The 23,508-nt window shown below is 36.4% G+C and overlaps 1 protein-coding gene across 7 annotated transcripts in view; it reads right to left on the bottom strand.

The window, feature by feature from the left end:
* The window catches only part of vav2 (vav guanine nucleotide exchange factor 2), a 197,515-nt gene that overhangs the window by 34,275 nt on the left and 139,732 nt on the right, over positions 1 to 23,508 (bottom strand). For 4 of the 7 annotated variants that reach the window (XM_088615333.1, XM_088615338.1, XM_088615339.1 and 1 more), the window contains exons 4-9: positions 16,106 to 16,174; positions 5,864 to 5,969; positions 5,321 to 5,335; positions 3,485 to 3,583; positions 1,567 to 1,635; positions 1,243 to 1,343 (exon numbers count right to left, since the gene is read on the bottom strand). In XM_088615333.1, the coding sequence (XP_088471459.1) occupies positions 1,243 to 1,343; positions 1,567 to 1,635; positions 3,485 to 3,583; positions 5,321 to 5,335; positions 5,864 to 5,969; positions 16,106 to 16,174 (459 nt within the window). The remainder of the gene's footprint in view (positions 1 to 1,242; positions 1,344 to 1,566; positions 1,636 to 3,484; positions 3,584 to 5,320; positions 5,336 to 5,863; positions 5,970 to 16,105; positions 16,175 to 23,508) is intronic. The other 3 variants (XM_088615334.1, XM_088615337.1, XM_088615340.1) reach the window with 1 other exon arrangement.

The raw sequence follows: 23,508 nt of genomic DNA, 5'->3' as shown, positions 1-23,508 counted from the left end.
CAGTGAGATGTTTTTCTACATTATTGATTTAGTGAAAGGAGTTCTAAAAGGTCACAGTTTCCCTTTATATCCTACAATGCAGAGATCTAACACAGAGGGCTTGCACTGCTGTAGGGCAAATAGACTCTATATGGACAAGGGAGGTCAAAACCAGACTGCTTAATGGTGTATTCACATTGGCTGCGCAGAAGAACTGCTTCTCTTTACATTTCCTAGTATTAGATAGGGAACTCTTATATTGTAAGACTATAGGAAGAGTTTCTTTTTTTGCATTTCTTGCAAATGTTCCTAACACAATGGAATGAGCTATTTAAAATGAATGGCTCTTTTTAAATGCAGGAGATAGTGTAGCAGAACGGAGTACCTTTGAGGAATCTCCCTGCTTTGAAAAAGGACAACAATAAAGGTTCCCAATGGCTTTTATTAAGATTCCTGTTGATACGGGGGCAGACTGTTGCTTTCCTTCCTCTACTGAGATGATCTGCTTTACCACTCAGTTTTGGAAATATCTTAACTTGCTAGAGATACAGCTAATACCTTTGATGTTACATGATGTATTTGGACACTGTTGAACAGAGCTCTTAATTTTACTCCTTGGTCTTTCAAATCTGTCATCTGCTATGAGTTTAAAACACATTCATTTAGAAGTTAGCTCACCTTTTGGTTTTTATAAGCGCCTCATACATTTGTGTTTATTTTAACTTAATGGCAGCTTTTACTGAGCCTTTTTATTTATTTCCTGATGTTTAAACAAATTTTGCTTCTTGGACACAGGTGTACTCCTATTAAATTAAAACGTGTTGGTAATTAAGGAAACAGCATTACTGTGAGCTCCTTTCACATGGTTAATGAATCACGTTCGATCATTGGCTGGGAAGATTTTTCTCTGTCATTCTGAAAGCAGTATAGCAGGTCATGGTTGTCAGCACTTATTGTACGCAATGGAAAATTCTGTTGACAGGCTGGTTTTGAAGATAAATGGCTCAAATATACCATATTGCATCTGCTATACTGAAGATGACATTATATACTGTGCATTGGTACTAAGTCATAGCATTTACTGTATATTACATTGCACTCCTGTATTGGAAAATGATTCATAGGCTAGTACGGATTAAACTCCACTTAAGTATAGTATAAGGGGGCACATGACTGTCAATTTGCTTTTCTCAACAATCATTTTTGTTTATCACAGTAAATAAAAGAGAAATTGCTTTTCAAAGAATATTATAGACTCTTTACCTTTCCTTGAAGTCCAGAAAAACTTTTCCCAGCCCATTTCCCCCAGCTGCCACTGTCATGTCAATAGCCCTCAACAGTGCGAAGTGGACCTTGATCAAATCCTGGGTTTCCAAAGAAAAACACAGTTGATAGTGTGTTACATGGAAGGAGGTGACAACACAAAATCAAACACAACTCCTTGAGCAGATGTGGACACATTCAGCAAAACACACACAGTGTTTGCAATGGTAGTAGCAGGAAGGATGTATAGTGTCACAGAAATAAAAGTGAAAAAACACCGAGCATTCATTTTAAAAAAAAGTCCTTCAAGTTGTATTTACTTGCCTCTAGATTAACGAAAATTGCATCCATTTCTTGAGGGCTTAAAACTTGCTTCAATGGAATCATGTAATTCTGAAAAAAGGAGTTTAAAAAAGGTTAATGAGAATGCCAATGAATCCAACTTTATTTAAGTAAAGAAATTACTGTTCCTAAACTGTTTCTTAAACTTTGATCCAGAGCAGCAGTAATAAAACATTGATGGTGACAACTCATGAATCTTGCTATGGGTCTTAGCAGCTATTCACACTGTGGATAGCTTGCTCCTTGTCAGGCTCTTGTAATATAACTAGGCATGTTAAAAACGGTAAGAAAGAGACTTGTTTCCTGTGGTGGAGCCTTAGACATAAGCTGATCTGTTTTATTTAATTCAGTGAGGTGTGAAAAATTACATTCTAACATCTGATCTCAATATTATGACCCTAACTTTATGGAGCAACTCAGTTTCATCCTTAATAAATAAATGAATATTTATTGCCATTAACACTCTCAAACATTTAAAATCATTTAAAAAGTAATAATATTAAAAACACATTTTTACACAAATGAAAGTAGCAATAGGTAAAGAGAATCCTTTAGAAAATCACTCTAGTTCTAAATCTTTCATCTACAAGTAACCTATAAGCAAGTTACCATTATCATATACTGTTCAGTTTACTTTAGGTGTTCACACATGTGTTCGTTTATAGCAGAGTTTTCATCATTATTCATCATTATAAGGGTTTCATTATTAGATGCAATTAATATCTTTAACATTGTCATTAATCAAACTAATGTCCAGTAATGTCGATTAATATAGTATTCAATTTTTTTCCATAACCATTCAGATATTTGCATGTGCAACCATCCACTAATCTAAAGTGTGACATCTTACTTTATTATAATTGTTACCAATTGTGCCACTTTTATTATCGAGACACACACAAGAAAACAATGCTGAGCCACAAGAGGTACAAGTGGATCCTTTTGTTGCTGTACAGTCTATCTACCTTTGAAAGGGAATCGAGATTATCCACAGTAAAATTATCCAAGTCCATATTTAGTGCTCAGGAAAAAGATTGTTCTGTTCAAGCTTGCTCATCTCAAAACAAATCATGAAACAACTGACACAAACCGACAGGATATTTGTACCACAGAGTGAGGCATGCAATTAATCTTCCCAAAGAGTATGCTTTCTCAATTCCAGGGATGATTCTGTGTTTCAGAGATAACTTAGAAGAATATAATTTATCTTAGACTTCTCTCTGAAATGCACACTTTCATTTCATGCAACAGAGAAGTTTTCAATGGACAATTTCTTAACACATTCTATGGACAAAAACTGCAGAATTCTAAGATTTGTTACACAGTATATATATACTACTTAATAGTTTTCACGTTTAAATGAAAATAGTTACATTTATTAGCTGACATGTGAACTGCTTTTTTACAGATTCAGAGAATCATTCTGTTACTATTGTAAGACCAATAGAACTCAATGCTCATAAAATAACTGGCACATTTGCATGGTAAACCAGATAAAATAATTTAAAACAAAACCTCTCATTATCATATTAAAATGTGAATAATACTGTATTTCACAACAGTACTGAAGGTGGCTGTCAGTATTAAATATGAGATTTTAAACCTAAGCAGCTAAATTCCTTTTAAAAGTGAGTAGTCCAATAGGTTTTACACCATTATTTTAATGTTTGTTTGGCAGAGGTTACAGTATGTGCGTGTCACACGTAGCCCCAGGGATTCAAGCTATTTAACAGAATCATACGAGTAACATTACTATTGATCTTGCTGCTCTTTCTTTTTTTCAGTCAACCTGCCAATATCTAAAACTGCAGCCTAATGACAAACCAGCAGCAGGAAAACTGAGTTTATCTCTCTTTAACAACAGTGACTGCATGTGTCTACTGTAGGAACCCAAACCCACCTTTTCAATGTCTTCTAGAGTTCTGTAATATTTGGTCTCCGTTTCTTGAATCTCCAACAAGCAGCAGTTTCTTTTGTCATCTTCTGTCATCCCCATTTTCTGCCCAAAAGATAAAAAAACATATAAGTTATGCAAACAGCCATCTGATCTGTTTTACATGACTAAGTAAACGCAATAATTAAGGAAATTTCATTCATAATTTTAAATTTTGTTTTGTAATCTTGACTTTATGAAGGTGGTTTTCATAACAGTTTGCTGCACTATTAATCAATAGTTCTTTTAAGTCTCCACACACACAGCATGCTAATCGACTATTTTATCAGCACACACTCAAAACATTCCCCACAGAAATTGAGCATGAAATCAGCCCAGGCAAAATATGACTTGAGATAAACCTGTATTGTTTGGGTATTAAAACTCTGTCGTTCCTTAGTCAATTAATGGAAATTAACCTTACTAAGCAGGTGTAGATTGTCCTTGTCCATTGTTACTTACAGAACCACCCATTACTCTTTAGAACACACTGAAACACTGCTTTAAAATTTAAAGTAGATATATTTGTTAAGAGAATATCAAAATATTTGAATTGTTGCAGATGAAGGAATGCACACAATATTTTGCTTTCTTGTATACAAAAGCTTTCAATCTAAACCAATTCAATCTAAAATCATAAACTCCAGGATTCCAGGTTGAACTTATTTTTAGTGTTCTTTTTGGTGTTAATTGCACTAAATCTGATGAGAAAATGTTGAAAATGAAAATTCTCATTTTTGAAATAAAAAACTCCAGAATAGATGATATAAATAAATCCAATTTCCTTAATCTAATTTTTAAATTAGAGACCTAATGCAGCAAGGGAGGAAAAACAGGGCAAAAACACTGAAATCCAAATTCTAGAACAATGTAGTGGCATCCTTTTAACCTGACACTATCTTGATATACACAACAGCAGTAAATGAGTGATGTGACCACAAGCATTCGTTAAATTTTAAATGCCTATGCAATGTCTAGCAATGCCTAAGGAGAAAGTACATACTCATGCTAACAAGTGAATGAGATGTAATTATCCATTGCAGCAAATTCAGGTGGAGAAATCAGAAGTAGACTTAGATGTGTTGTGACATTTACAGTGTTTTGCAGGAAAAAAGCCTTAGTCTATATGCCTATCTCCAAACAAATCACACCTCAGATGCAATGACCAGCACATTCAGCTGTATTTATAGGATTTATTCTGATACCAAGGAGATGAAAGTGAGTTCATTGTGTGCTTTTGTTTTTGTTAATATAAACCATTTTTCAAATGGATAAATATACTGAATGGAGCATATGCATCAGCTGGATCATCTTCTCATCACACAGAGGGCTTATAAAAAGGATTTGCCTTATGAATTAATCTGACCTGTTTGGAAAGCTTTGGAAGAAAAATAAATATAAATTTGGTAGAAATTCCTTTCTGTGTGAATAAAGTTAGGTCTGTTAGTGATGAAATGTGTAACTGAAGCCTTACATGATCTGTCTTTTGTTTTTTGTAAAGAACCATTTAAAATATTTTGCCTTTCAGGGTCATCTGTATCCATCAAAAATCCAACAATACCATTCATAATAACACTAGTGCTAGCAAACTGTCATGCTCGTGTCCATTCCAGCAAAATTAACCTTCAACAATATGGCACAATAATTTTTTGATCTAGCATAAGCCATTTTTATGAACAACTTTCCAGGTCCTGCCAAACAAGTCTGTTGTTGGGTATCTTGAGTTTGACTGGAACTGTCAAATCCTGCATCCACTCCTTTTATATTTATACTGACAAAGCCTGAACATTCAGCTTTACTCACCTGCATATATCTGATCTGCAGCATAAAGAAACCAAAGTAACAGGTGAATAAAGACACTCCAACAGGCATTATACACTATAAATTATTTCACATATTTCTATTCAGGAAATTGTAAGGCAAATAATTATCATGGGTTCCAACATTATATTAGTATTCAGCCTGTAAATTATATATATTAAGTAATTTAAAAAGAAACATGTTAAGTAGCTACCTTGAGATTAATCTTTTCACAGAGGTATTACAGGATAAATGATGACAAACTTGTGATTGCAAGAATAAGGGTGAGGTGGAATAAGGGCAAATCATATTTATAGGTCTCATACACAAAGAATCCCAGCACTTTCATAGCTAAATCTACAAATGTAACTAAACTCCCTTGTTAATAAAAACAAATCTTTATCTAATTCACAGGGATTTATTTGCTTTTTTTTAAGGCTGAAAGGCAACCATGTAGTACAAAGAACAGAAAAAAGTACAAAATATCCAGATGTCATATAAAATGCACATTATCTAGAATGTGTTCATGTTAACGGTTATTCTCACCATGGGCTGCCGAACTTCCACTTTAATAATATCCTCATAGATATCGTCCCCATCATCATCACATGGGACACAGTCATAGATGTCATCTTCCCCAACATCGTGCTCACTGTAAAAGAAATCATGTTAGGAATGGTTGTAGACATGGCCACTGAAAAACAACAGCATTGCAGCTCCTCCAGAGAGACAAAAAGTCCCTGGGCGATGAGGAAGGAGCACTTCCTGGGTTTGGAGGGTGAGGGGGAATGGGAATTTTCACAATACTGGTTTGTCTTGAGGGTCAGCCATCTGTGAGGACAAAGACTATAATTTTAAGAGATGAGCTCCCTAAAAGCCAATATACAGAACCTTAATTATTATACTGTACCTCTATCCATGGCTACACTTCTAAATTTCCTTTACAATCTAGCCTTAAAATGTGAAAATCTAATTCTCTGCTGTTTCCATGGATACCTTATAGATTAAAGAAAGGGGTCCCGACTGAAGGAGTCAGAGAAGAGATAAATTTAATGATTTGGTTTTCATTAGCACTTAAAATAAAAAGTCCAACTGAAAGGCGTTTAATAACTCTGGGAATTTTGTATGCCCAGCTAATAATGTGTTTCCCATTTAAGGTCACAGTGATACTAACAGCCGCTGGTTCTCTTCAGTACTTTCCTTTTTGATGAGTTCAATAGATTTCTAATTTGACATTTTTAGTTCTTTTAACACGGGTATGTCTTTTGCAGAGGTTTTTAATATCAAAATGTGCAGTTGTGATCTTTTACAAAGTCTTAGTTTGTTATAGTGGGGTGTCTGCCACAATATGAAATAAAAACATTCATTGCTTCTCACTTCTGCAGAAAGAGGCAACATGCCCTGAATCCAGGTCTGCTCTGTTCCTATAAGGATGCCAGTTTTAAACTACTGAAAGTGTTTCAAGGCTGCTTGGATATCTGAAAGTTGTCCTGTCATGAAAAATGTTCTTTCTACTGTATCATATTCTTAAATACATACAACAATGATGTTGGTTTGGTCACAGAGAAAGAGAGTCTTTCAAATTCCTTGCATGAAAAAAAAACTGCCAAGTTCCTTGTTACCAGGATACCAAAGCTGACATTGTGCCCAAGGCCTCAACATCTACAACAGAGCTTTGAAAACAGGAAGACTGGATGAGATCATGCAAAACTGTGATCAACAAAGACTTTCAACAATTTTGACAGGCTAGTATGACGTTCTCCTGCCTTTCTCTCAAGGCTCACAGATTCAAGAATTCTTTGCCATTTTTAAATGAGCATGACAATCACAGTGCTGCTCTCCAATGGTTTTAATGCTCAATCAATAGCCTTGAGCAACTTCAGATTCCTTTACCAGTTATACGGTATTGATGGAAAGAGACAACTTGACACTTTCTTTCCATCGATTTCACCCAAAGTCGACGAGTGACATGAGTTACCTTTTTTTCTCCAGGATTAAACAGATTGTCACCCCCAGCTACAATAGGCCTCTCAAATACCACATGTAGAACCTTTGGCACCAACCACTAAAGAAACAGCTTGCTCTTTAATCAACCAAAAAATAGTGTTAATTCAGCAACCATTAGCAGAAGAAACTAGGTTTTAATGGACATCCTCCAGCTAAAATGGTACATGATAATTCATTACCTAATGTAAAGTGCTCATATTTGTCCTTCAAAAACAGCTTATTCTCTGTACCTTTTATATTAACAACAAACTAAAAGGATTCTTTGGCAATAACAATAAAACATTACTTTTTTCATCTGAGATCACTTGTTTGCAATTGGGGCAACTGAGTCAGAGTCTGTGATGATATCCAAGGTTTTTGTTTACAAAATATTTGTTTAATCACCTCTAATGTAAGTTCTAATTAGGTTTCTCCTTATAGACAATCTATACTTTTTCCTATTTTGTTTTCCCACAGTTATACTTGATGCCTGTACTTTGACTCTTATGATTCATAGGAGCCTTATGTAAACAACCTGTGATTTGGTCAAAAAGTTACAAGCAAACAGCTGACCACATAAAGGCTGTCTAGCATTTACAAATGTTTTTAAGCTTTGTAAAATTTAATTTTAAAGGCATTTGTGGTGATGAAAAAATGTGTTTCAGCATTTCTCAGACCTGTCAGAGTGTAGCAGGGTAAAGGATACTAAAATTTAAGACTAGCATTTTCAAACTGTTTCTCTGGGGAAGCCAGAAATAAAGTTAACCATGGACCAACTGGCTACTGTGGTAATTCAATTAAATATACCAATGAAATTTCCTCTGCATTGCTCCCTTTGACCTGCAACAGTATCAATGGAATTTTTCTTATTTCAAAGCCATCACTTCAGTAAGAAAGAAACAAAAATGTTTTTTCTTTGCCTTCAGACCAAACTGAAATAATTATTGCTGTTGTTTCTTCCTTATGAGGCATGCTGGAGTATTTTAGGGAATACTTTGAATTGAATTTATGAATGTAGTCCAAAATTGTCACAGTGATGGGATGGGTTGTTTTCAAGCTGGTTAAGCACCATTGAATAAACATCACTTGCGCAGTGATCCAAGCTGACCAGAAACATTTTTTGTCTTTTTTGACAATTTTTGGTTAAATAGTTATGAAGTATACATTTTTTATTCTAATCATGGGTGAAGTCCCATTCAACAAGAGCAAGTCAAAGTTTTTTTAAGGCTGTCAGCTGCAACAGAAATGTAAATATGGACAGAAACTGGCAACCCAAGTCATGAGCAGAGGGTGTGAAAGAAATTTTAGGGTCTCCTTCTGGCCATATAATTGTAAATTAAAAAAGTAAGACATCTCTCTGCTCTGTGTCCAATTCTGTCAGCTTTCCCATTTTCCCTAGACATTAATTAAGCCTGTGATCTAAGTAAACACTAAGCACCAAAACAATTTCATTGAGGTATGTGACAGTGGAGCACACCTTCCACAGCAGTCCCTACTCTGCAGCACGTGGGAATGCGCAGCTACAGCACCTGAGACTCATCAGGTCTGCTATTTAAGATCCCTATGAGATAGTGGACGGTGTTCAAGCTCTGAGCCAGCGTTCTAGCGAAACGGCTACTGAACAATTATTTTTCCCATTAGTGGAGAGTCTCTTCCTTGTATATAGTGGAGAAGACTCGCCTTAAGAGACGACTACACACCGGCACCCAGCTCACTCCCTGGCTAAGGAAAAGAAGCGCTCTGCTGGTGCTCAGGCAGTCCACGCAAACCCCTCACTATTACAGGTACTAGAAGGAAAATCTTTTAGTAGCAGGTGTGTTGAGATTTTATTAAGAAGAAATTACTTACATTGATTATACCAATTAGCATTTGTCATCATCAGGGTTGAGTGACAGGAAGTCTGCTGTGAAAGTCACTGGCCCTATAGTGTATGATCACTATTGGAAACAATACATGCTGTACACCTGTAAAGAAACTTTAGTGACAGTTCTCTCCATTGTACCCAGACCTTCAAATCATTGACTGGCAAGCTGAACACAATAATTAGCTAAATGTTCTGTGCCACACCTGTGCCCCACTCAGGGATGTGCTTCATAGAGGTTCGATTAGAGGCATGATACATCACAATAGTGGACATCCCTCCACTGCTAGTGAGTCCACACGAGCTGACTTTCGAGTATCCCAGTTAGTCATGAATGAGAAATGTTGCCAAAACCATTGATTCAATATCCAAAATCTGAACACTTCATGTTTCTAAAAACACACATGCATTTCATTTTCATGTTTGCTCAAAGTCCTTAAGTAAACCTCGTCCTTTTAAAGTTACACAGGGAGACAATGCAAAAGTACTGTATGTGAAATGGCTTAAAAGGCTTATTTCTTCACAGTAAAAGGAAATTAGCATGATTTTTTGTCATGTAGCAATGCCATGTACAGTAACTGTAAATTAATATGTACATTGTTTTATATCATAAAGAATTCCCTGTCAATACTTACAATAATCTTGGTTTTATTACATTAAAAATCTTTGCAGTTTAATCAAAATTTTGTGATTACCCCTGCAAGGTACCTTGCAAGTGTTCCATTAATAGTTTTTTAAAAAGAAAAGCAGGTTTCTGTATAAGAAATTCTGCACTAACTGCAGGACACCTCCCTGAGGGGACAAAAGCTTCTTTCATAAAAGCAAAGATGGTTTTCAAATAAATGTTTTGGTTAAGGAAATTTATCCAACTGTGGTAAAGGGCCTTTCCAGAATGAATGAAATATACTCACAGGGATGTGCATCTACTTTTAAGAGACTCCTCATTATTTTTCATCACTTGGAAACCGGTAAGAAATTAAGGTTTAAATGGCACACTTAAATTTCGTTGTTAACACAAAATATTTTACATAATATGCAAAATAAACAGATTAAGAACCTGGCACTGTTTTACTTATTTTACACAAGCATCCATGCCATTACTGAGGATCTCTCAGAGGAATACTCCTCTAAAAGTTTCTTTGTTTATTTCACAGGTGGAGAAATAGCTGCCTTTTCCCCAAAAGTACCTCTTATTCCCCGAGGTCTGTGAGAAACTGAGGAAGACTGCATGGAAGTGCTGCCTACTTGTCATACTGAGGGCACCTACTGTATGCTGGATGGAGTTGAGACATTGACAATTGTATGCTTATGTTATCTAATTTAACACTCTGTAGTCAAGAGACGTTCGTTCATATGACAGAAAGGCACAACTGAGGACTTCCTGCTAAGGTTACCTCTCCTCCTCACAGCTGTAGTTTGTTTTGTTTTTGTGGAGAATTATCCAAATGTATACACAAAACTCATCTGAAACAGAGAGACCCAGACAGAGGCACCGGCTTGCGAATGTGTGCTTGATTGTTTAACAAATTCTACATTCCTGATCCATGATTGTATCCATTCTAAAGTCAATATGACAAATTGACCTTGTCGCACCAGATCAGACGATGTGCTTGTGAGTGCTCTAGATTGTGGAAGGGGACAACAAAACACCAGCCCTGTAAACCTCTCTGTCAATTAAAATGCAAGCCATGGTAAGACCTACTGTCACACAAGAAATAGGATTGTATAAGTGGGACAATCATACATTGACAGACAGAAATATTGTCTTAAAGATGCACCTCCCCACATGCTGCAGAAAAAAAACTGAAAGAAAATCTAGTGAATGCAGTTTTGTTCCCACTGGGATTTGATCACGCCCGCTCATGGGTGCCTCTGACTTCTGAGCCATGTAGCACCAATCCCCATACAGCTGTGTTGGAAGGCCAAAGCAAAAAAAAAAATCAGCACTATCCAGGTTTTCAGATATTCGTTTCTTACAGAAAAGCACTACTGTTGCATGTACAGTACTGGAGAGAAGACCTGATAGCAGAATAAGGTTGTAAATTCAACGTTTCCACCAATCTCTATACTTTCAACCAGACCAAAGGAGAGAAAATGCTGAGTGGTCAAGCCCTTGCAGAGAAGTCCTGAGGGATAACCATGTGCAAGAAGGCACAGTGGAATTCATTTCTAATACAGGGCTCAGCTTTTTGTAGTCTCAGGATCTTCAACTGAGCTCTTGAGTACTTTACACCTATCAGTAAGCTCATTTTTAAAAAGGCTTGTCTCTTTTAAATAGTCCAGCTACTATTGATTTTGAGGCTGTGCCATAACAGAGACTCCTTTTGGAGTTACGGAAAGCTTTAACTTCCTGCTCTTCTGTGCAGAATTACTGATTTCCCAAAAAAACTTCAGGCAACTGCGTATATCAAAATAAGGCATTTAACCTTTCTCTCCCTGACACCTACGATCAAAGGGCCTTGTGAAAAACAATAGCAATAACTTGTACATTTCAACAATTTTTTAAGTCTTTATTCCCTTTTTTAAGACCTAACTGAAAATCACATGAGACAAAGGCATCCTTCAATAAACCTCACAAACAAAAAAGTTCACATAATATTCAAAACCTAAGAGAGCTGAGACATGCAGAATTTTTTTCAGGAAAACATCAATTCAATATTTTTAATTTTACAGGTCAGAAGTTAAATTACCCAGAGAAATTCAATGCGTACCAATTTCATGGCTGAAAGACATTTTAGGTAGGAGACACACAAGCAATTTTTAAGCTTTTTTTTCATACCAACCCAGGCTGACATTAAAAATTGACCATGTGTCACTAACTGACAACTCAAGTTCCCAACACCTTTTTGATTGGCAACAGAGTTCTTCAAGCACAATAATAACTCAACTCCAAGCACTTCAGCAGACAGTACTATACTTCCATCAATGTGTGTGGATGGTGAAATTGGATTTTTTAAGCTTTAATTTTTCTTTTAGCTCAATGAGGAACAGAGTACAATACAGTATAGCAACAAATAACAGACTGCCTGAGGAAACTTTACAATTAATAATTTTGTTCCAGGAAAAAATTGGATATTAATGGGATAGTTTTAGAACATGAAGATTACAGAGAAAGAGAGAACATTATAAGCTACTGGAAAATAATAAATCTGTCTGTCTGTGTGTGTGTGTGGGGGGGGTTTAAAGATGAGCAAAAAAAAGATAACATCCCCAAGCTTATACCTTTCCAATTTACTGAAGCAGTTCCTCAAATATATGAGCTGCAAACAGGCTCCATCTTCAAATGTTTTAGCAGAATTGCCAGTTTTCCATAGTGTAAGTGGTACATTTAGTAACAGCAATTTAGCTGTCAATTTGTGTTGTTTTTGAGGAGCAAAAATTTAATGGAAATTGCTTGTTATCTCAGATCTTAAAAAACAATAAACAAAGCCAGAAAAGGGCTATGCTGAATTTTATTTTACTTGATACTGTTCTGAGGTAAAACTAAGGAAAACCCATTAATTCTACACGAGAAAAGCAGGTTTTAGTCTGTAAGGATGAACTCATTAATTACCTGCTGTGTGTCAAGTCCTGCCTATAACGTCCACACGTGTCTAGTACAAAAGATGTATGCACCTCATTATTTGTATAATCTTTTCAGTACAACACAAAAGTATTCCATCTACAAATGAATTTTTGCCTGATAGTTTGCATAAGGTAACAAGACACAAAAAAGCACAAGAGAAGTTAGAATGGAATTGTTTGGCTTTTGTGTGTGTATCTGTAAATCCTCCATTATTGCTTCGCAGAAATGCTTGCTTCTGATGGGTTTTGGAAAAAACAAATGCGTTCCCACAAGGAACAATCACCCTGGGCTGCGTAATACTGCTTTTATATTTTCATGTTGGCCTAATATTTAATGCATAACATGCTTGACTTCACCAACACTTTCCAGCACCTGGCTGAAAAATAATAAGTTAAAAAGACAGTAAAACAATCTAACGACTATAGAGGTTATATAAGTACACAAGGCATAATCTCTTTTAAGTTCCAGTTCTATGTATTGTGCTCTCCATAATTATCATTTTTTTTTATTTTTCTTCCCTTTATATTTTAATAGGTTTTTAATGTGAGTTTCAGCAAGGATTCACTATTCAGTATGTCTCTCTTGGGAATGCACCAAGAGAAAAATATCCAATAGGCTTTTACTTTCATTCAGTTCCTGGTATTCCAGGAATGATGTAAAAAAACAATGATGAGTGCTTTCACATATTACATTCTTATGAATTATAAATCAAACATATATAAATAAAACATATAAATACATTAAAGAGGGCAAGCAGAGGCTTTTTGTCTTTATCTAGATACAAGAGGACTAATGTGCATTCTCCTTATTTCACCTGAAGTAAAAAAAAAAAGATTTTATAGTTGCCAGCAGATTTGATCATTTATCTCAAAGAAACAGCGCTTCAAAATGCATTCAAATGAAATCATGCTTTCCAACTCCGATTGCTTTACGGGAGGGCAATAAAAATGATGGGATGAGGCCAATTTCAAATTATTTCTGATTGAAAGAGTTACAGCAGAAAGAATAAATTACCCAAAGATGTGAACTATTTCCTGACTCATGTGTGCTGAATTCAATCAACACAACTTTTTCTAGGTTTTGTGAGAAGACTACAAATAAAGTTACCTTCAATAACACAAACTGCTTTCCAGCCTTTTCAGCTGTTTGCCTGAATCCTGCTGAGCAAAATGTTGCTGCATAACCTGCTGCAAGACACTGTCAAATCATTGGTAATCATACACTAAGTCAAGCATAAAACAAAACACTTGATGTAAGCTAAACTGCAGGACACTACTGATTATACGCTAAGGTCGTTACTGCAGATGCTGGTCTTTGCAGTTTTGAAAAATATCCCAATGCTTTTCCACTGGATTCACGCTAAAACTCAGATTGATTTAAAATATTAACTCCTGGCAAGGGTAAAGACACTCTTGATTACAGCATTTCATGTTTTGCCACTTGACGTAGAGACATTTTCAGACTGAGGCTGTAAATATTCTAAACTATATATAGTTACATCAACTAAAAAATAATTTTCCAAGCACATACTGTATACATTACATGGTAAACAACACAAAGCAGTGACAGTGTCTTAGGGGATTTGCCACTCCAAAGAAACCACAGCAACTGAAAACACATTTTGACAGCCACAGAATCAACCTTAAGTCATGTTTATTAGAGTCCACTTGCGTATTCAGTAAGCACTAATAAACTCTGGAATGAGAATGATTTTTATAACAATTTTGGTAATATTTAACTGGTATTAAATAGGAACTAAGTGCAGAGGCGATTCTTTTGAAGATCAGAAGGCTCTTTTAAAATTGAGTCCCCACCAAAGGTGGAATTGCTGATGTTTCCTTTAAGACTTGGTTCGACTAAGATTACGGCTCTTGTACGACATGAGAACAGCAAGGACCTGCAGTTAAGAAATATTGACATGCCCTCCTGTCAGAGCCTTTCATGTTTTGTCACTGCAAGTTCCACAGTGCCTTACAGGAGAGTTAATGCCAACTGGAGAGCAGCATGTCTGTCATTCACTTCCCTGCAAGCCTGCAAGTGCCCGAGTTCCAGTCTTGCTAAAAGCGAAGTTGATCCTGGTCAGCTGATGGCCACCCTAACCTAGAGGGACTCAGCTAACTTGGGCTGTTGTCTAGGGAATCCCCATCTGTCAGTTAGCGACATGGCACTTCTCTGCCTGTGCTCTGGCCCTGTGCTATAGGCAAGTGCTTTTACCGATTAAGCCACTTGGGATCATGATTTCCGATCTTCAAATTGTGAAAACACATATGCATTAAACCCGTTTCTTGCTAGATTATATGCAGCAGAACTCTAAAATCCAAGTCACAGCTATGTTGAATTGTGGCACAAACAGTGGAATCTTTACTTCAATACTTCTCTTGCTCATAAACTTCTATCATATGTATATACTAGAGTTCTCAGGGTCTATTTCCTGCTTGGTAGTGAAACAAGGACACTTGGTCTGTATTGGAAACGAAAGGGAAATTAAATTAGGAGGAAGAGTTGTAGATGTCTGGAACATTTTTCCCAGCAAATTCAGAGGCCAGAACACTGGGATCCTCCGAGAAATGTCTTGTGAAATTTTAGATTCACTCACCTCCTAAACTATAAGTAAACAAGCATCATAGGTTGAATTGTTTTCAGAATATGAATAAAAATCGGTCAGCCAGTCTAATGACTTGAACATTGTTAAGATAAATGACAATGCTTACAATTGTTAGTTTCAGGGACTATACCTGAGTACTATACCTGATTACCTGTTGAGTCAGCCTTCCTTCATGGGTAACTTTTCTTTTGCTCTTATAGCAGCATAATAATGATTACTTCAGCCTTACTTCCCTACAAAAATTACTATGCCTCCATATTTCTCTGCAAGAAATACAGAGGTGTCATGCAATCTTTAAAGCCTTTGAAATATCTTTAATCACGTCTTCCAAAATAATGTATTCACAAAACAGCCCTGGAACGGAGCATCTCATCCTGTCCGACTACTTCCTCTAAAGGTGATAAATGACACCTTTCTCCATACGCTCTATAATTATTTTACATTAATCAACAGACGAGTACCAGCTGTCACATCTTTCCCCTCTGTCTTTCACTTGATATCTCTTTTATCATTAGCTAGACTGCCACTGATCTAATGCTGTACGACAATGATCTAAAGATGTGTAGCCATGGAAACCATAAAATTGATTAAACCTCCATGGGAGGAAAAAAAAACGAACCCAGAATTACAGCGAATAATCAGAACATGCATCTTCTTGGTTTATTTATATCTTGTTCAACCACTGATCTGTAATGTAAGATCTAGCAGAATACCAAATGACACAAAATCATTAGTTTCAGCTTGCACTGAAGAACAGTAACTGACACTCACTCTGCCAGCTCCTCCAAGCTCCTGTAGACATCATCTTCATTAAGCGCAGTGTCTTCTGAAGGAAAAGGCCTGGAACAAGTATCAAGACCAAAACAGTTAGAAATCGTAGAACTTAACTGTACCATTACAATGGATCATTTAAAAAACACTTTTCAATCTCAAATGGGCAAAATTAGATGTTTTGGAAACTAGAACAAAAGCACCATTGATAAATAGTACAAATTAAAGATCACAATCAATGTTAAAATAAGGAATAAACAAACACATAAACTTATAAATGTTGTCATTAAGAATATTTCAACAAAATGTTATTTTTAAATGGGACTCTTTGTTGTATTTCTGTGTTTTCATTGAAACATCTGCATTTTTCCCTGTCCTGCTAATTGAGTGGTATGAGTAGTGGGGCTGAAAAGCTGATAACTTTGAGAGATTTGGTTTGGAGTTTTAGTTGAGGGTGACATGGTCCTAAATTGTTGCATTAATGTAGATTCTGTAAAGAGAAAAAAAATCTATAAACTCTGCAAAGAGACAGCACTGTGAATTTAATGGCAACCATCTTTTGCCTCTCTAAAAGTAGCAGTTCACTTGTTAATCATCTGGAATACAATTGACAAGAAAAAAAAAAAAAAAAGCTGTTACCAAAAGTGTAAACTGTATTGATTTGTAAGGAAAGCTGAAAGCTACAAAGAAGTGAAAGCTTTTCAGTAATTTCTTTAAAACCAATGAACAACATACAAATTAAATAATCCTGATTACTTCTTAGCAGAAACCACATATCATTTTGAAATGCATATATGGAAAGAAACTTGATTATACAGTAATAATAAAGTTTCTTTCCATATAAAATGTTCACTGAAGAATGAAAAATAAGTAACAAATGTCAAAAAGGAAGTTGAGTTTGAACGGCACTGTACATGTAAATGAAGATATGATGGCAATTCATAAATTGTGGGGAATGACCTGTCATCCTCAGTCACATGGCCAGTTGAAGGGAAACAACTGGTTGGGTGACTTTTAAAAGCAGGAAGAGGAGGTTGAAAGATTGGTTATCGATCTCTGCTAGCTGGGGGACGAGCAGAATGTCTGTTATTATAGGCTTCACCAAGGGGAGAAGGGAGCACAGAAGTGACTGAGTGACAAGCCTATGGACATAAGATATGTGGCTTTATTGAAGTGTCTCAGAGTGAGGAGTTTTTGAGGAGTGTTTTTGTGGGAAGTGTCACAGAGACACACAGCTGGTAAGCAGCTTAGCTGCCCTTGTTGTACAGAGAGGGACACTTCAAGAAGAAGGGTAGATAGCAGCTCAAAGAGGAGCTTAGGTTTTGATTACTTTCTAGTTTGCTTCTCCCTGCACTGTAAATGAAGAATTCTTATTTTTTCGTCTTATGGTAGCCCTGTTTTCCCTTAGAGACCCCACTCATGAGTAGGCCACAGCACCTACACTTACATATCCTTTGCTCTATAAACCAAAGTCAACTTCTCATTCTGCTCAGTCAGTGGCTCTGCTTAAATCCACTTTGTCAGCCGTGACCCTAACTGTCCTGCAAACCAGCACAGTAATAGAGTCACAACAAAGACATGAGCGTCAGCTGCTTTTGTTTTTGCTTTTGGGCCAAAATGAGTAACAAATATCCACGACATCTAGAGAAACAAGCTGAAAATCAATTTTCATACATACTGCGGTTCTCAGTTCTGTCTTTTAAGCCCCATAAAATGAAAAACAAATTTGGCTTCACAATTGTGAGGATAGGATTAGTAAATTTCACCCTAATAAATCTGTGATATTCTTCTTAAATAATCCCCCTTCCCAATTCCAGAATTTAATAAGTGTGTCTGCTACACATAATAAACAGATATGGATGTACAGTAGCTTTTCAAGGATGTTTCAATTTGTTTTGAAAGGCCCTCAGTGGCTACCACTCTTGAAATCTGCAAAGGAAACTGAGAGGTTTTTCTTTTTTCTTACATAATTGTTAATAAGCTAATATAAGACAATAACATTAATACTTTTACATGCCTATGGCTGTTATTGTTAGTTTAATGTTAGCATTAAAAGTATATAATTGCATAAAATGTACGTTCATCTTAGAAATTTAATATCAAACTGCACTATATGAAAAAACATTGTTTTTTTTAATAGTAATTGGATGTTAGACAAATAAAGCTCTCTTTTGTTGATAAATTAATGTCATACTATATTATTGACTTCGTGGGATGACTATGAAATAAATAAAAATTGTTCTTTGTGGATGGAGAAATGCCCCCTGATACTGATGTCAGATGACAGACAGATTTTGGAAACCTTAAAGGCACAGGCTAAGCAAATTATCTTAAACTGATGTCAAATCATATCAAGACTTCCACACAGTGTTTCTGGCATTGTTTAAAGTAACCAGGGCTTGTCAAAATTTCTGGGAATTACAAAAAAGCAGACAAAATTTGAACAAAAGTTTGTGATATGCACAGGCTTGCAATTTAACGTACAATATAGTAGTGTATGTTATCATTTCAGCCTTTTTAAATGGTCTTTTCCAGATGACTACTCAGTACAACCCTAGGCATAGTGCCTACCGAATTAGACATTAAATCGGCCTTGGTCTTCTCTTAACAGTATTGCAAACTATAAAATAACGTCTAGTATATTTGACATCATCAATATAAAATCTTATAAGACCATAATATTGCAGGTCAGGCCCACCTTAACAGCAAGAAAGACGATGCAGACAGATGAAAGTTTATTTTCATTTTGCTTCATGAAGCTATTATAAGCAGATGTTAATGGACTTTTCTGAAGATAAGACAAATCTGAAATGAAATCAAATAAAAAGCGCAGCCTTCATTTTGAAAACCTGACTTGCTCCACTAGTCTGCTAAATTTGGTTTACTGGCAAAGAAAAATGAATAGAGGAAAGTAGTTCTTTATCTCTGCATTAGCTTCTGGGAAAAAAACCTATTCAAAAGCACTATCTTTTTTTATACCATGCTCCTGGTATACAGTACCACAAACAGTAGCTACTGAGAAAAACGTACCAAGAGCTTGTGTGGTGTTGCACTGTAGCTAACAGTGTATCAACAGGTAGTAGCCTCTGTAGGAGAATTCTCTTCCACGGTCAAATGAAGAAAGTGTAAATTCTTTATTTCAATATTAACAATCCATTGACTTACATGCTCTGGTTGGTTTGAATTGAGAAAGCTGGTAAATAATTAAAGGTATTTAATTTTATGCTGTTAGGTGTGTATGTACACTTTACTTTGTTTTGCAGATATTTCCTCAAAGACCATTTAAGGCTAAATATAAAATATGCAGGACTGCCCTATATCATGAGAGGGTTATACTTCAGTTGCATTTCAGTCTAGCTCTGTTTAGTTTAGATTCAGACAAAGATGCAAGCATCTCTGCTACAGCAATACTAATTTGATTAGGCCTCGAGCTCATAACAGTGGTAGCAAAACATGCTACCCCATCAATGTAAGAGGTAAGTCAGATACCCTGAAGGACAATCACACTGAAGGCAAGAACAGTCTATGCCAGGTGTCCCTTTCCTTAGGGAATGCAAAGCTAATGAAAATGGTATTTTCTGAAGGCAGAGTGTGAGCAGATCTGACAGAGAATCGTGTGCTCCTGGTGTTGTTTTGTGATAAGACATTAGGGTCATATTTGTCAAAGGGATTCTTCAGGATTTCTGTGAGACCCTTATGTTCATCTTTTCATTCTGCAAACCAGTCAATCAAAGTTTAGATTATCAGAGCAATAGTGGAGAAGTGGCCAACTCTGGTCTTTTATATAACATACAGCTCAACTGTGAAACACTAATATATGTACAAATGTCCCATATTTATACTTCAAAGAATTTAACACTTTCACTTCTGAAAACAGAACAAGAGCGCAAAATGAAAACATTAGGAATTCACCAATTCAAACCTATCAGCAGAAAGCAATGCACAGCCAAAGAGCATCCCATAACTTTTCTTTAACAGAGGAATCCAAAACTCAATCCTGCTGAACACTGGTAGAAATGATGACTCGTGGTTTCAATCCAACATGCCATTTACCTTAACACCTTAACTAAAGGTGGTCTTGCTAGTTGAATGGTAGAGGTACTGTATGAGCTGCATATTTCAGAACATTGTAAAATACACACGTTCTTGTTGCACAAAGACGGCCAATACTCGGTGGGGAATCCTAATGCTCTATTCAATGAATTTAAGGCACAATAACAACCCTGGAAATGAATCAGGTTTCATTTCTGCATTTTCTGCAATGATGATTAGATATATTTCATTATGTTTCTTTATTTCAGGCAGTTTCAGTAGGTTGTGCCTTCGAGCAATTGAACATGAATGTAGAGGTATGAAGACATATTGCTTCATTTTTGTTTCCTGCCGTTAGTAGAATTACTGAAGTATAACGCTAACCAGCATGTGTCTTGCTTTCCCTGTAATGCCTTGAAGCCAGTAAGGATAAACACAGACATTAATATGAAGCAAAAGAATGGCAGTGTTTTTTTTAGTTAATTAGTTTTATCACGATTGTTGCCAACAACTTAATAAAGGCGCACTCGTACGGGTATGACAGATAAGGAGGTGTAGATAAAAAACAGTTCCTTTTGAAATGGAATTTCCTCCTGTAATGAGCAATACAATGTGATGAATGAAGGGAAAAAAAAACTACCAGCTCTATACATGGAATGCATGTCACGCATTATGCACTAATTAATTGCTAAAGAGGACTTGGCCTACTGTTGGTGAGTCCACCTGATGTTTTGCTTCAATATAAGTGCTGCTCTCCTGTTAATAGGACATACTGGTTCTTTTATATGCATCTCTTTCCTAATATTCACCAAGCCTGATATTCAACAGGTTAAATCCTGTCATTACTGACATGCACAAAAATGTGTGGTTGTGCTTGTGCAACAGTGGTATTCCATTCCAACTACAGAAAAATAGCATTTTGCTACCTAGCCCTCTTATACTGTACTTTGCTAGAAAAAGAACCAATTATTTTGAGCTACACTGAATGACCTGACAATGGGAAGCCAAAGTGACCTTGATTTAGACATTACTTCACTCTGGTTGAGCTCGCATGGAATCAAGCTTATCACGAATGTTCACTAAATCATAACAAAACCTAGAACATTTAATACTTTATTAAAAGCACGAAAATTAGCGGGTATGTTTCTCTAGATGTTCAGTACTTATACCTCACTGTTGCAGTGCTGCACTTGCTACATTCACTGACAAAGGGGCAAAAAAATAGGCAATAAATTATTAGATGTAAACTCAATTTATTCCAGGAAAGCAGACAGAGAGGAGAGATCATAAACGTGGGCAAGACAAGTCCTTCTTTTCTTGTTCTTCAGTTTGTCTACCTAGAACAAGTCTCTGAAGCCCACCCTACCCCCACTGCCAATCACATCTCCTCCCCCTGCTAATTAAGTTAAAGTGCTTTTCAATTCCAAAAGATGCCTGCACACCACAACGATAATCAATACCGCAGAAGCGCAGACTGAAACGTCTATCGAACCATGGGCCATTTCAATCCATAAAGGGAGTGTCTGCATACAGCAGTAAATAACAATGTACTCGTTAGAGGTGCTGTACTGTTCATGCCTACAGGCACTTGGTATCCCAAAGCATAAAACAACCTCCTATTGAAATCAATACCTCCTGTCAAAGTCATATTTCCCTCTGCTCCCTTTTCTACACCTCGGAACATTTTTGTTACTGCAGGAAATCCTCATTATCTGGTCTTGGGATTGCTCTGGCAGTTGTATGCTAAAGTATTATCATCAGGCTAAAGTAATGGCTTTGATGTTTAATGAAATTATTAATATTACCTTGCCATGTTAAGCTCCATCCAAGAATTATGGTAAATTCATTCTTTCTATGTAGCACATCTATTCAGATCCTTTAAGTATTTACTATATAAACTCTCTCGAGTCTATAGTAATAGATTATATTCTTGTAATTGTTATGAGAACACTGAGTTTTCCTACCATGTCTGCATTCTGCCAAGACACCCCTATACTCTTATTGCTTTTCCTCATGTATTTGTTTAACCCTAAATAGAGGACCTGACCCTGTTAATTCCCTGGTGAATCATGTTTTAAACACTGATCTGCTGGTGATGTGGCAATCAAATTAACAATTCCTAGAAGGGCACAATAACACTAACAATGAATCGGGCTCACTTTTCAAAGTGGCTCATTGATGGAATGGAAAGAAACGTATCTGTTTTTATCCTAAATCAATTTCAAATGTCTTTGACCTCTAAAACCATCATGGGGCTTTGCAGAAGTCAGAACTCCAAAGCTTTAAGATTAATGTGTGATTTTTGGGGGGGTCACCATATTTTTGTGTGTGTTTTAAAAATAAGTAGATCCAAGTAGGGTAGACTCCAATGATCTAGGGTGCACTAGGAATGAATAGCTGAAACACAAATACAAATATTATCCTGCATTATCATGAAGGCTTTTCTGTATTTCCTTTTCACCCGAGAACTCCTACTGCAAAAAAGGAAAGCCTAAAGGAATTTCTACACTTTGATCTATGCTCATATACATGCCACTTACAAGGGCAAACTTGCACAGCACTGCTATATTTAATCTCTGCAGGGCATAGCCACACCCCACAGGGCTCAGCATGGCATTCCAAAGGGGGAGTTATTTCGCTCTTGTCATCTCCACAAAACTCAGCAGAGTCCATGGTTCAGGCTGTAAGATTGGGAAGAGACTTGAAAAAAGACTGTGAAGCCTGTTAGCTTCAGCAACTGACACTGTGAGGAAGGAGCCTTTGGGTTCAGCATATGTTAAAGGTAGACGGTAAATGACAAGTGGCTCAAGTTACTCTTTAAATACAGCCACTAAGTACAAGGCTGGTCACCAATGAAGAAAACGCAATGTTTTAGGGGCGTTCATGACAAGAATAATGAATAGTGTTATTAGCCACATACAATTCTGAATGATCGTGTAAGGATTTCATTGCATATAATCAGTAACTCACAGGAGCAATTTCATAGTATATATATGAACCAAAATTAAAGAATCTGCAATGTGACCACCTTCCAGTATGATCTCATTCTGTCCATGGCCGAGCCTGGTCAGCTCTCTGTTGCTAAATTGTGGCTAAATTCCTCTCTCTCTTTATACAATCTGTGCTCTGTGCATTCCCTCCTTGTTTCCTTAATTCAAGTAGGAAAGCAACTTCTCCACCTGATCTCTTGAGATATTAGTGGACCTACTGATGCATAATGGCTGCCACACATCATGAAGGTAGGTTGTAAAGTTCAGTGGTGAATGTAATAGGTCCTCTCCTATACTGTATGTGAAGTGCTTGGGAATACTTTGGGATGAAAAATACTATATTAATGTAGCCGTTAGATAGTGCTATTATTAACAAGAATT

The sequence above is a fragment of the Lepisosteus platostomus genome, chromosome 21, assembly GCF_059453375.1.
Source record: "Lepisosteus platostomus isolate fLepPlt1 chromosome 21, fLepPlt1.hap1, whole genome shotgun sequence".
NCBI classification, from domain to species: domain Eukaryota; kingdom Metazoa; phylum Chordata; class Actinopteri; order Semionotiformes; family Lepisosteidae; genus Lepisosteus; species Lepisosteus platostomus.
Note: the sequence above shows the minus strand (reverse complement) of the source record. Positions and strands in the feature narration are given on the sequence as shown.